Consider the following 12771-nt stretch of genomic DNA (forward strand, 5'->3'; position numbering starts at 1 on the left):
AGTTGGATTTAACACCACATTCGCACATGACAGGAGGTGCTTTGTAAATTACCATTTCTTTCTTCTTTTCTTTAACCTTTCGCAGATCTTCCAGCCATTAGTTCTTAGTACCATACAACCACTCCTTGAAATGACACTTCACCATTGAAACACCTAAATAAAGTGACATTAGTACATGAACACATATAGCTCAACATTTCAATACATACACTTTGCACTTACTTCATGCTTGTTTGGACATACAAACTCCAACGTATTCTCAGTGTTTATCACAGCTCGATCTCCGCAATCGCACAGAGGAGGTTTCTCGAGTCATCTAACTGTGGCTAGGTACTTCTCCTTAGCCGTCATTGGTGGAGGGTTAGAGGGGTGAAACCCACCGCTTAAAGTGCTCACGTGGATGTCTCTCTCTAAACCAATCATCGAAAAGGAGGTACCTAGGATCAAACTTGTCTGCATCGTCGATCCACTGAAAGAAAAAGCACCTCTCATGGTCGTACACAACGAGATTTCAACAAAATATTAGTAGCATACTTACACAAATAAAGAAAAAATATAGTGGAAATAATTTCTTACATTAAAATGACTGCATGTGTAGAAGCACCGCGCGCGCTGTGTCCGGATGTTTTGATTAAAAAACGTGGGCCGGGAAACCACAGTCACAATTAGGGATAGGGAGGTCAGGTGGGACGGGGGCATCTTTGCTAGATGCGTCGGGGTATAATTCTCGAGGACGACCCCGTTTTTGCCAAAACTCCTCCCGATACATTTTTTGTGTTTAACAAAATGGATGTAATTTAACAAACAAAAATCAAAACATCACAAATAAATATCAATGATAACCATAACAACAATACAACCAATTTCGTTCTAAGAATCGAAAGTAATTAACATCACTAGTACATAAATAAGTTGTACTCCTGGTTGGGAAACCCCTTCAGTCCCGGTTTCCCAATCGGGAGCACGAATCCAGGACTAAAAGGCCTATTCCAAGCTCCGAAGGAACTAGACCATAGTTGAATTTAACACCACATTCGCACTTGACTCGAGGTACTTTGTAAATTAACCTTTCTTTCTTCTTTTCCTTTGTGTTTGGTGGCTTCGGACATTGATTCTTAGGACCGTAGAGCCACTCATTGAAACGACACTTCGCAAATCCATAATGCTACAAAAGAATACATTAGTACACATACCTATAGAGATAAACATTTAAACAAATACACTTTCTACTTACTTTGTGTTTGTTTGGACACATAAACTGCAACGTATTCTCAGGGTTTATCACAGCTCGATCTCCGCATTCACACAGAGGAGGTTCCTCGAGTCGTTTAACTGTGGCTAGGTGCTTCTCTTTAGCCATCATTGGCGGGGGGTTAGGGGGGGTGGAACCCACCGCTTAAAGTGCTCACGTGGATGTCTCCCTCTATACCAATCGTCGAAAAAGAGATACCTAGGGTCAAACTTGTCTGCACCGTCGATCCACTAAAAAAAAGCACCTCCCATGGTCCTATACAATAAGATTTCAACAAAATATTAGTAGCCTACTTACACAAATAAAGAAAAAAGATAGTGAAAACAATTACTTACATTAAAACGACTGCATGTGTAGAAGCAACGCGCCATTGTGTCTGGATGTCTCGATTAAAACACATCATCCGGGAAACCACAGTTACAGTTATGGACATGGAGGTCAGGAGGGACGGGGACATCTTTGCTAGACGAGTCGGGGTATAATTCTCGAGGACGACCCCGTTTTCGCCAAAACTCCTTCCGATACATTTATTGCATCTAACAAAACGGTTATAATTTAACAAACAAAAATTAAAACATCACAAATTAATATTAATGAGAACCATAACTATAATATAACCAATTTCGTTCTAAGAACCGAAAGCAATTAACATTAAACCTTAAACCTAGGGTTGTATAATACAAATATTAAAAATTGCATGAAACCCTAAGTAATGACGATGCAAAAAAAACTAGAAGGGGAGCTAGGATACCTTGCTCTCGAAGATCTATGGATCAAATCAAAGTTTTCAATATCCAATATGCCGATTCGTGAGGTAGGGTGAAGTGGGGAGAGAAAAAAGCCCGAGAGGAAGGAGAAAGAAGACGAAGAAGGCTCGGACATGAAGGCTGAGGCCGGGGTTTAAACACCACCTCGATGCCATAGATCATGGCGCCAAGCTCGACGTCAAGATTTATGGCGCCGAGCTGCCTGCCAAATCATCACCACGTCAGCGTCGAGCCCAAGAGCTCGGCGCCAGTAACGATGGCGCCGAGCAGTGTAAACTCGGCGCCAGCAACGATGACACCGAGTTAAGAGTCTAAATTTTAAAATCTTACCTTCGAAGACATATTTATGAAAAATTTTCAAAAAAAAGCTAAAAAATAAAAATTTCGGTCAGGCTCACCTGCGAAGTCAAAACAGTCGTCCTGGATACTACTCACTGGACTGTTATAGCCTCTCATCAAGTGATGAGCCACTCGTGTGCGATGTACTCGCTCTCCCGTTCAAGAAAGAAAATGTAATTATCATTTTGCATTGGAAGATGTACTTCTCGGTAAAAAAATATCATTACCACTTTTCAAAAAAGTTAAACAGTGTTAAATTTTACTACTCTATAAAAACAATAACATATATAATATCAAATAAATATTGTTAAATTGATTATGAAATATTTGTATAGTATATCTATTTTGAGCCATAAATACTAATACTAATACTAATCTATATAAATTTAATTAAAATTAAGAAAGTTTGACTCAATCTAAATCCAAAATTGCATCTTTTCGAGGCTGAGGTAGTACTATATTAGTAGTAGCGGTGTAGGCGTGTTAGTGATTTACCTATATATGTTTAGGTTAGCCGTTCAAGATGCATAGAATAGTCTATCCTCCACACAAAATGAGTCTCTATCTCCTTTTACTTGACCTAGTTGACTTAGACGTGTATGTTTAAAGCGTATCCATTGAGTTTTAAGCGCCATAAAATCTTTGGGCTACACCGTTAAACTTGTAACAAAACATTTTCAGTCAAAAATCTATGACGCTTTCAAGGCATGTAATTAGACACTTTAGCATGCAGCTCTATTGCTAGACTTTGATCAATATGAGTACATGAAAATAGGGGTTTCAAACAAAGAAATTGCATATGAGTTTTTCTTTCTTGATGATAAGGACATATGAGTTTACAGCCTGTTCGCTTGCTCGTAAACGATCGTAAATTTCCAGCTGGGAACAGTGTTTTTCTCTCACACCAAACCAGCCAGCAGTAAATAATCCACGATACGATACGGCCTCCCGAACAGGCTGTAACAGTGAAAGCTCTCAATGTCTCATAGGAGCTCTAACGATTTCAAATATAGACTTGTTGCTACGTCTCAATGTCTCGTAGGAGCTCTAACGATTTCAAATATAGACTTGTTGCTATGTGAGACGACATATTTGTCTCATAGGAGCTCTAAGGATTTCAAATATAGATTTATTGCTACATAGATGACCAAAGTCACTAGATTGCTATAAAACCCAAATACACTAGGCGATTATTACTTTAAGATGTGATAGGGGAAATTAATATCTACCTTTTGTCCGGTTTGTCAATTTAGATATCTTAGTATAGAATCTTAGTTGTTGAATGGTAACGGCCTAGTTCGGCTTACCCCATATTCGACTTGTTCGATTTTTTTTAGCCGGAACAGTGTTTTTCTCTCAAAACAATTCAGCCGGAACAGTGTTTTCAGCCAGTTTCAGCCAAGTTTTAGACCAGCGAACGGGTCCAACATGTCATGTACTCCGTATGTGCAGCTGCTCACCGAATGCACCTTATCTGAATCCAGCCTATCACAGTGACCAAGCTCCACTACCAGCTGACAGCAACGCTGAAGAACTGCAGCTGAAATTGCCATGTCAAATGACATTTCTGTCCCTCCCTCACTCACTAGCCTTTGGCCCCGTTCGCTGGTCTAAAATTTGACTGAAACTGGCTGAAAATACTGTTGTGACTGAATTATTATAAGAGAAAAATATTATTTTAACTAAAAAAATAAGCCGACCAAGTTGAATATGGAATAAGCCGAACGTAGCCTTTGCGGTTTGCTCGATGATTAACTTCCTCTCGCCGAATAAAAGCTCTGTATTGAAAAAAAGAACAAGCTGTGTGTGTCTTCGCACAAAAATGATTTCTCAACCAGCAGATTAAGCACTTAATGCTGGTGTGTTAACCAAGGCGCATACTTTAATCAAGAGGGTGGTTGCAATTTGCAAATGAGGCAACCGCGGAGGAAAAGGCTCGCAGGGATGGTGGCAGTGGCACGCAGCAGCTACCTCTCCCCTCCCCCTCGCCGCCAAGGCCAACAGCACAACGAGAGGGCACCACCCAAGAAATGGAGCTGAGCCTGCCCCTCCTCCTCGCCGCCTCCCAAACTCCTGTTCCGCGCGTGTAGCCGCGCCGCATCTCCCAATCCTAACACGCCCGCGAGCTCCGCTCCCCGCGCGAGGTAATAGCCCCTGCTCTGCTGGCCCCCAGCGCGGATCGTTTGTTGGCGTTTGTTTCTTGAGCCTTCTGGTTTGTTCTGTTTTCCCACCATTCTTTCTCGGTGGGGTTGGGTTGAGTACTTGAGTTGACCCTCTCCGACGGATCTTAGGCTTTACTTGCTTTCCTACGATTTGGGGGGATTTCTTGTTCTCGGCTTCTTGTCGTCGGTGGGCGTTTCTTGATGTATCGAGTGTCCGTGCTGTCACCATTTGGTGGCAGGTTACAGGTTAGGTACATTGCCTTTGCGTACCATGCGGCGCTTCGGTTTGATGTTGCTGTGCCTGTGCATGGAGATCTACTTGTGTCACCGACACCGAGCCGACCTGATGATATCTTGTGGTATTTGTGCCATGACGACTTGCTTTAGAGATTGACGGTGTGATCATACACGGGTTGCGCAATGGTGTGTGATTGGTTTTTGTACTTTTGATAGCCATCAAGTTTTATGGGCGATGTTGGACCGAATTGCTAATACCTGTGAGGAAATGCTGCTGATCAATTAGCATTAAAAACTGTGTTGCTAGGATAGTTTTGGTATATGTTTGAGAGCACCACAAGATCCAGTTTTAGCAATTGTTCTTTCGATGTGGGTTGATCTTGGAATATGTCTTGTGGTGCAGGTGTTGTTTGAGCTGCGAAGATGGCGGCGATGACTGCTTACAAGTATCAAGCTCAGGCGGTGATGAGGGACTACTTGCTAGCTGATCCACTCGTTCCGTACACCTCTGTGCTCATTGGCATTGTCCTCTGCAAGATGGTAGGTTGATTTACTGTTCTGGTGCCCAAGTGGTTGACTTATGGTACACGTTTGCATTGGGTAATCAAACTTGATGTGAATGCCGATCCATGCTTGTAGCTTACTCGTTTGCCCAGGATGATTACCTTCTTAGAGATTATTTACACCAAATGGAAGACTTTTTCTACTAACCCAAATGAGTAACATCAGCTTGTTGTACCCAATGGTGTGAAAGGCTAACTACCATGGATACGAGTGACTAGTTGCTGGCTTATTAATTGAAAGGAGACGAACTGAGCTTACAATATTCTAAATGTAATTTTTGTCTCCCATATTCTCGGTTCAGTTATTGCACTATCAATAGTTTTGCTGCTAACTGTAATTCCCTAACCAGCAATGTTGACTGAACACGTTGACTTTATCCCTTGCAAGGCTTATCAATAGAGAGGAAATGAGATGCAACCCCAATTAATGGTTCCTTCTTTTAAACCATTGACCATTGATTCTAATGTAACTTCATCGCCGACGTTGTTGACAACCTTCAGACCTCTCACTCTCACTTAAGTTGTTGTACTGTTGATGAATTAATGCTAACTGTAATTTCCTAACCAGCAATGTTGACTGAGCACTTTGATTTTTGACATAAAGATATACTCGAACAAGTTTTAAACAAGTGGTTTAAATCAGTTTGCCCAAAGTTGAGCAATGCTGAGTCCACTATATCATCCATCTCATGTTGTAGAGGACAAAGAAAACATGTGGCGCCAGTTATAACCATTATCCAACTCCCGCCATCCTTTGGTAACAACAAAACAACCATCTAGAATAATTTCGGTATGCGACAGAATATATGGCTGCAGGCTTCTGGACTTTGTGTGCCACGTAATAAGTTCTTAATTATTTATAGCCATGCTTCTAGTTTGTTGTTTTGACAAATGACACGCTTTCTCCTTCAGGCTTATGATTTCACTCGAATACTGAGCTCCTTTTATTTCAAGGGCTATACTTCATTGACAAAAATACAGCGCATTGAATGGAACAATAGGTCAGTATTGTGTCAGAGCAAGTACACCTATATTACTCATATTCCATCTTTCATTTCAGAAACTTCATGCTGATGACCAATTATACTTGTTTTAGGGGTATGTCCAGCGCACATGCAATTTTTATCACGGCTGTATCATTATATCTTGTCATGTCGACTGATCTTTTCTCCGACCGCGTCAAGGGACCTATTACATTCCGTAATTCAATAATATCCACTTCTGCATTAGGGGTATTGAATATCATTTATTATGATACATCAGCATTTCTTTTATTCTTTATATGATGTACTTACATTTCATGTTTGAGTTAACATAGTTGTGTCCTGGTGTAATGCTTGACAGGTTTCTGTTGGCTACTTCATCGCTGATCTTGCAATGATCTTCTGGCTGTATCCTTCCCTTGGTGGAATGGAATATGTAGGTGCCAACTTAAGCATTAAACTATGTGCACAACAACCAATATTCATAAATTAGTTTGATTTAACATAACATTTTTTTCAGAATAAAGTTCACATGCCACCAGTTTCCCAACATGGTAGAATATTCTGAGGTGGTCTCTAGCTAGCATTATCTTATGGTTATGTGTTTGCCATTTCAGGTCCTCCACCATACTCTTTCCCTGGTTGCGATAGCTTACACAATGTTGTCTGGGGAAGGACAGTTTTACACATACATGGTTCTCATTTCAGAGACAACCACCCCTGAGATAAACTTGAGATGGTAAGAAATTGAATAGTTTTTTTTCTTGAAGTTAATTATTAAATCTTAATCGTCAACATTATTTGATTATAATGTTGTTCTTTTCTTTTAAGGTTTCTTGACACTGCTGGACTGAAGAAATCAAATGCTTATTTGGTTAATGGAATTCTGATGTTTGTTGCATGGCTGGTATGCACCATTTAGTATTGTATTTCTTGAATTGAAAAGAGCTTTTCTTTCCTTTTTTTTCACAGTTAATGATTGTTTGTTGGAAACATAATGCAATTGTCTATGTGAAGCTTCGATATGCAAAACCAAAAATTACTGGAGATATAAGAAAAGAACACATGAAATGTAGTCGTATCTATTAAATAAAGTATATGGGGAAAAGGAGCATATATGATCTTGTGAGTCACTGCACCCATATAATCACATTTTTATTTGAAAATGCCTTCTTTTTATATGAGACATGAATTTTGAATTGTCTCAGCAATTGTTGTACTAGGATGTTTTTTTAACAACATCATTTACCTGGCTTACCATTTCGTAGACAAGATTCATTTTCCCTGATGTTGGTGCTGCTGGCTCATCATAGCATTTGTTCATATTTCCTTCAGGTGGCAAGGATATTTTTGTTCATGTATGTATTTTACCACATCTATTTGCACTACAGTCAGGTACTAAGATCTTCATTCCAAATGTATTTCATCTGTTTTATATACTCAAGTATAAACGTCTTTGTCTCTTTGTGATCTGACACTTGACTATAGATAATGCAGATGCATGCCTTTGGATACTACCTGACATTTGTTGTGCCATCAGTGCTCTTTGTAATGAACACAATGTGGTTCATGAAGATCTTAAAAGGTGTGATGAAAACACTGGCAAAATGGCCATGATGGATGAAGCCAAGAGGATCCTAGAACTATCAACATGATTTGGTCTTCCTGGCATCACTGCGTGACCTTAATCTGTAAAGTTATGGATATCAGGGTAACTAGAGAAAGTTAATATGTAAGTGTTAGCAAACAAGCTAGATTAGGTGAAATTGCACCGTTTTTAGCAAAGCTGGAAGTTCATGACCAGTTTGGTTTGTACTGGAGATCCAGCACGCTGTTCTGCTTACACCATCTGCGCCATGTGTATATGTAAAGAGCATTTAAATGGATGGTTTGTTCAACAGGACAATCCCGGTGCTTTGTACTTTGCATTTGTGATTCAGTAGTACCCACAACAATACAATTATCCTAAAAAAATACTGTTTTGGAAATTGACAATGCGCCATTTAGAAAGGAAACATTATTAACAGGACATTTTTCTTTTCTTGGTTGCGGCAGCAGTGAAACTGTACCTGAATTTACCGTGCTTTACAAAGTCAGTAGGAACTCACGGTGGATATAGCATCCGTTCAGTAACCAAGCTAAAAACTCAAATGAAACTCCACCTTGTATATATGCAAATTTGAGAACTTAAGGAGGGGCACACTCAAATGATAAGAGCACAATCAACACTTTGGTAACACTTCTGTCCATGCAGTGACATTCTAGTATTGGCATTTACATGACAAACATGTGAAAAGAAACGAGGAGCAGGAGAAGGGGAGCACATCAGCCTGGAAGGCAGCCACACAGGCGAGATGGGATATTTTGCTTGACCTCCTCTGATACATTTCATAACAACACTATGAGGTTGAAACACAGCTTCAAGAGCAGCATGAAGAAGAGCTGACCATCCTCTCGTTTGGTCTCTGATTCAGAACCATTCCAGCCTGTGGGCTTGGAGCCTGTTGCCCTTGAAGCAATCTCTTTGCTGCAATGGGAACAAATGACAATTAATGTGTAAAAAGTTAGATAGTACTACAGCCTAAAGATCCACCTGTACAACTGATTTTCAGCCCATGGACTGCCCACACTAGGACGGTACTCAACTCACCAATCTCATAAAAAATGTCATTCACATTGATTGCAGTTTTAGCAGATGTCTCCATGAAGAAGAGCCCATTCTCCTGGGCATACGTCTTTGCTTCCTGCACCAAACCAACACCGTGCACACAAATCAACAAAATTGAACCTACTGTAACACCCATAGGCTACATCAAGCAAGCAAGATTTTACAAACAACATAAAGAAGTTGGCAGCATAGCTGAGCTATACTTAATAATAGCATGACTCTTAACCATATATACTTCATTCATATTGATGCAGCAAACTAAACAAAAAATGCAGATATGCGAATCTTATAATAGAAGTTAAGATATGCGACAGTACATCTAGTGCGGTATGATTTTTTTTTTGTTTTTTTGTAAAGAGTTTTTAAAGAACAAAAATAGGCAGGCTGCATTAAAATCCACTCCCACTGAGTTTATTATAGTGTGGCCAAACTGTCATACACAAAAAAAAAAAAGCAATTACATTCTATGACACGGTGATGAGTACATGCACCTTAATGACTAATTGGTTACATACAGTTTCATATAAGGTAACTAATTAGTAACTACACATATTAGAGATAAGATTGTGTGGAATGAAAGTGGAAAGGAGGAAAGACAGGGAAGAAGGAATCGCATACCTCTGCTGGCACCTGCCTCGCATCTAGCATATCAGCCTTGTTTCCAGCAAGAGCCACTATTGTATTCGGATTTCCTACACCAAAGCAAAGGGAAAAAAACATTACTTGTGTATCAACAACCTATATAACTATCAATTCGCTTGGTTGCTGCCCATTCACATTTTCAATAACCATACCCAAAAACTCAAACATGAAATGGGGGCAAGGGAAATCAAATGCTGAGGGAAAAATAAATTCACAACAGTGTAAACAAGGAAATGCACTAACCCTATTTCTTCCTAAATGATTTAGCAGTGCAGGAACTATATGAAATTAAAAAAAAAATAGCATACATGGAGCATACAAGGGGTAAATTAAATGAACAAGTACAGGTTGAAAAAGTTAGACTGGAGAGATTTAATTTTTTTTTCTCGAATGTGCAGGAGCTGTGCATTACTGCATTAATTAAGGGGGAAAAAGTCCTAGAAATACAACACACAACAAACTATTAAAGTTACAGACGTGCCGCTGAAAAAAAGAACAAAACAACCAACTGAACCTGCAATCCACTGCATTGAATCCATGTCAAGCTGTGCTAATGCCCTAGCACCGGCCAGACCCTAGAGATTTGCTACCTCTCTAGCTAATTGCAGCCACTCGCAGCACATCAGGCAAGCCCCATTAAAAAACACATCCTTTTCAATGTTTCCAAAACATCCATGTCCCAAGATGATTAGCGAGTTCAGAGCCCTCAATGGCTTGGTGATCATACCGTTGATCTTTATCCACCAATTACTAAACACTACTAACACTACTATGTCCTCCTGCCTTGGGGATTTAAATTTAAAAGAAGGCCATCAGATACACAATCAGTGAATACTGAAAACCAGACACTGGGTGATGAATGCCATATAGGTTAACTATCAACTATAAGGAGAAATGGAAGGATCATGTTTTCATTTTCTAACACAACAAACCAATTCTTGGCAGGAAAAAAAAACTAAAATAAACGGAGTATCCTCAGTATTCATGTAGAAAAATGATGTACCTTGAGCTTGAAGTTCTTGAACCCATTTCTTGGCACGGGTAAAGGAGGCCTAAAGGTAAACGCAATAATGTTTAAGTACACAGAAAGAAATGAACTTGGGTGGAGTAATTGCACTTAAGATAGGGATAAGAAATAGAACAGTTGTATGATTGAATTAGAATGCTATATTGCTTCTCAATTCCTTTATGAAGTATGAACAAACAGGGACCCGTGTATTGAGTTGGAATATGGCTACAAAATAAGAGATGTACAAACATCTCAGGGTAGAAATTGAGTTGGAATATGGCTACCAAAATAAGAGATGTACAAAATATCAGGGTAGAAAGTGTTCATCGTTCATCGGTCAGACAAGTTAGACATAGATACACAATGATAAGCGCAGAGCACTGGGTGTATTGTCAACTATGTGTTACCAAAGTATTTTGGCAACAAATAGAAGTATGCATAATCATAGGCCACACCACTGGTACCTCTTAGACACCTACATTGAAAGGTCAACAATTTTTTGCATTACCGTAAGGATGGCAAACTAGAAGTTGTCACTTGCCATATTTAAAATCAAAATCTAGTTTAAACTGTTTGCCTCACAAGTACACCATGAATGCAACCATCAGAAAACTTTTGCTAACTTCATTTATGGCATCTCAGTAAAAAAAAAAAAAGAAGTTTTAACCATTTTGCATTAACAAAAAGTCATCAACAAAATTACAAGGTTGGGAAAACTACTGTGAATTCCTAATTCATTCGTTTATCTATAAAACAGGTAGATCATTAGTGTATTACTAACCGGATTTGTGATGTCATAGACAACAATGGCGGCGGCGGCACCCCTATAGTACATGGGGGCCAAGCTATGATACCTCTCCTGCCCAGCAGTATCCCAGATTTCAAACTTAACAGTCTCATCATTGACTGCTAAGGTCTGGGAAAAGAAAGCTGCTCCAATTGTTGATTCCTACAAAGATGGACCAATGTATCAGGACAAAAGCTAACGATCCGCTCTTTCAGCACGAGAAGTATTTCAATAGGTTCACCTGGAATTCAACAAACTGTCCCTTAACAAACCGAAGAACCAAGCTAGATTTGCCAGCGCCCACATCTCCAAGAAGAACCTGACAAATCAAAATATAATGAAACACTAGCATTCGCATGACGAATGATTAAAATGCAAACTGCAAGTTCCCTAAAACCTCGAGCAACGGAATTTATTCATGAACAGGGACCATTTAAAAGTCCAGTTACCACTTACCACCAGTATCAAAGGTCAACTAAACTGATCACTCTACATTTGACAACCTTACCAGCTAAAATTACGATTACTGTTCCTCTGTGCATAAATTACCAAGACGCCAAAACACTTATCCAGAAGCATAAATTGTAGAATTCGCAAAAAAAAAAAAGCATACATAAATTCTAAAAAACTTCTACCAACAAGGCAACAACCATAACGCAAGGACCTCATCTATTTGTCCAGGCGCAATAATCCACAGGCAAAGAAAGTATACGATCGTAACAACCCCACGCGCTAAGCACCATGTAGCCCAGTACCGGCGATCAAGATCCGGCCGGCCGCGATTCGATCTGCGGCGAAACCAAGAACTGAAATCGAGCGCTCGAGACAGGAATTCGCACCAGCTTGGCGTTGCGGATCTTGCTCCCGGCGTTGGCCGCCATCGAATTCGATGGCGGATTGGGGAACCGCGGCCGGCCTCCGACGAGATCAAACCGCACGCAAGGAACAGGGCTGGGGAATTTCTAGTTGTTTGCTTCCGCCGTTCCCGTGTTCCGCTGTTGCTATATGCTTCTCCCTTCGTTTTTTTCCTATAAGAAAAGGGGTTTTCCACTCTAACCCTTGTAAAGTTACATAATTGCCCAGGGCCTGTTCAACCTACTGAAAAGCTTAACAAATGCAGTGCGTTAGTCCAAGCCCATTGTTTTATATTCAATTCAATTGTTCAAAAATGTAAGTTTTTTTAGGTAATCTTTGGGTAGTTGCTCTACACGCTTGCCGCGATGATCCCCACATTATTTCAATTTGACCAGCAATATGAAAACAATTAGATAGATTGATTGAGATTGATGCTGATCAATAAAAAAAATGTGTTATCAATATTTAACTATCTCTATTTGAAATTTATAATCTCAAAAGATAAAC

At 39.8% G+C, this 12771-nt stretch overlaps 2 protein-coding genes across 3 annotated transcripts; one reads left to right on the top strand and one right to left on the bottom strand.

Annotated features, from left to right (window-relative positions):
• The first annotated feature begins 4263 nt into the window (after positions 1–4263).
• LOC136521938 (uncharacterized) lies at positions 4264–8209 on the top strand. Of its 2 annotated transcripts, none has more exons than XM_066515726.1 (9): positions 4264–4502; positions 5161–5297; positions 6233–6321; positions 6417–6552; positions 6665–6739; positions 6921–7042; positions 7135–7210; positions 7639–7698; positions 7792–8209. In XM_066515726.1, exons 2-9 carry the CDS (start codon positions 5181–5183, stop codon positions 7918–7920), a joined length of 804 nt encoding a protein of 267 aa, XP_066371823.1. In that variant the 5' UTR covers positions 4264–4502; positions 5161–5180; the 3' UTR covers positions 7921–8209. The 2 variants fall into 2 exon arrangements, with proteins under 2 accessions (XP_066371823.1, XP_066371831.1); XM_066515734.1 differs by having other exon boundaries at positions 7801–8209.
• Positions 8210–8496: 287 nt separating this feature from the next.
• Positions 8497–12415, bottom strand: LOC136521951 (ras-related protein Rab5A). The gene is made up of 7 exons (XM_066515743.1): positions 12249–12415; positions 11651–11728; positions 11404–11571; positions 10617–10665; positions 9590–9663; positions 8954–9047; positions 8497–8830 (listed from the first exon to the last, which is right to left on the bottom strand). Exons 1-7 carry the CDS (start codon positions 12288–12290, stop codon positions 8724–8726), a joined length of 612 nt encoding a protein of 203 aa, XP_066371840.1. The 5' UTR covers positions 12291–12415; the 3' UTR covers positions 8497–8723.
• Positions 12416–12771: the final 356 nt, after the last annotated feature.

This window comes from Miscanthus floridulus, chromosome 2 (genome assembly GCF_019320115.1).
Source record: "Miscanthus floridulus cultivar M001 chromosome 2, ASM1932011v1, whole genome shotgun sequence".
Taxonomy (NCBI): domain Eukaryota; kingdom Viridiplantae; phylum Streptophyta; class Magnoliopsida; order Poales; family Poaceae; genus Miscanthus; species Miscanthus floridulus.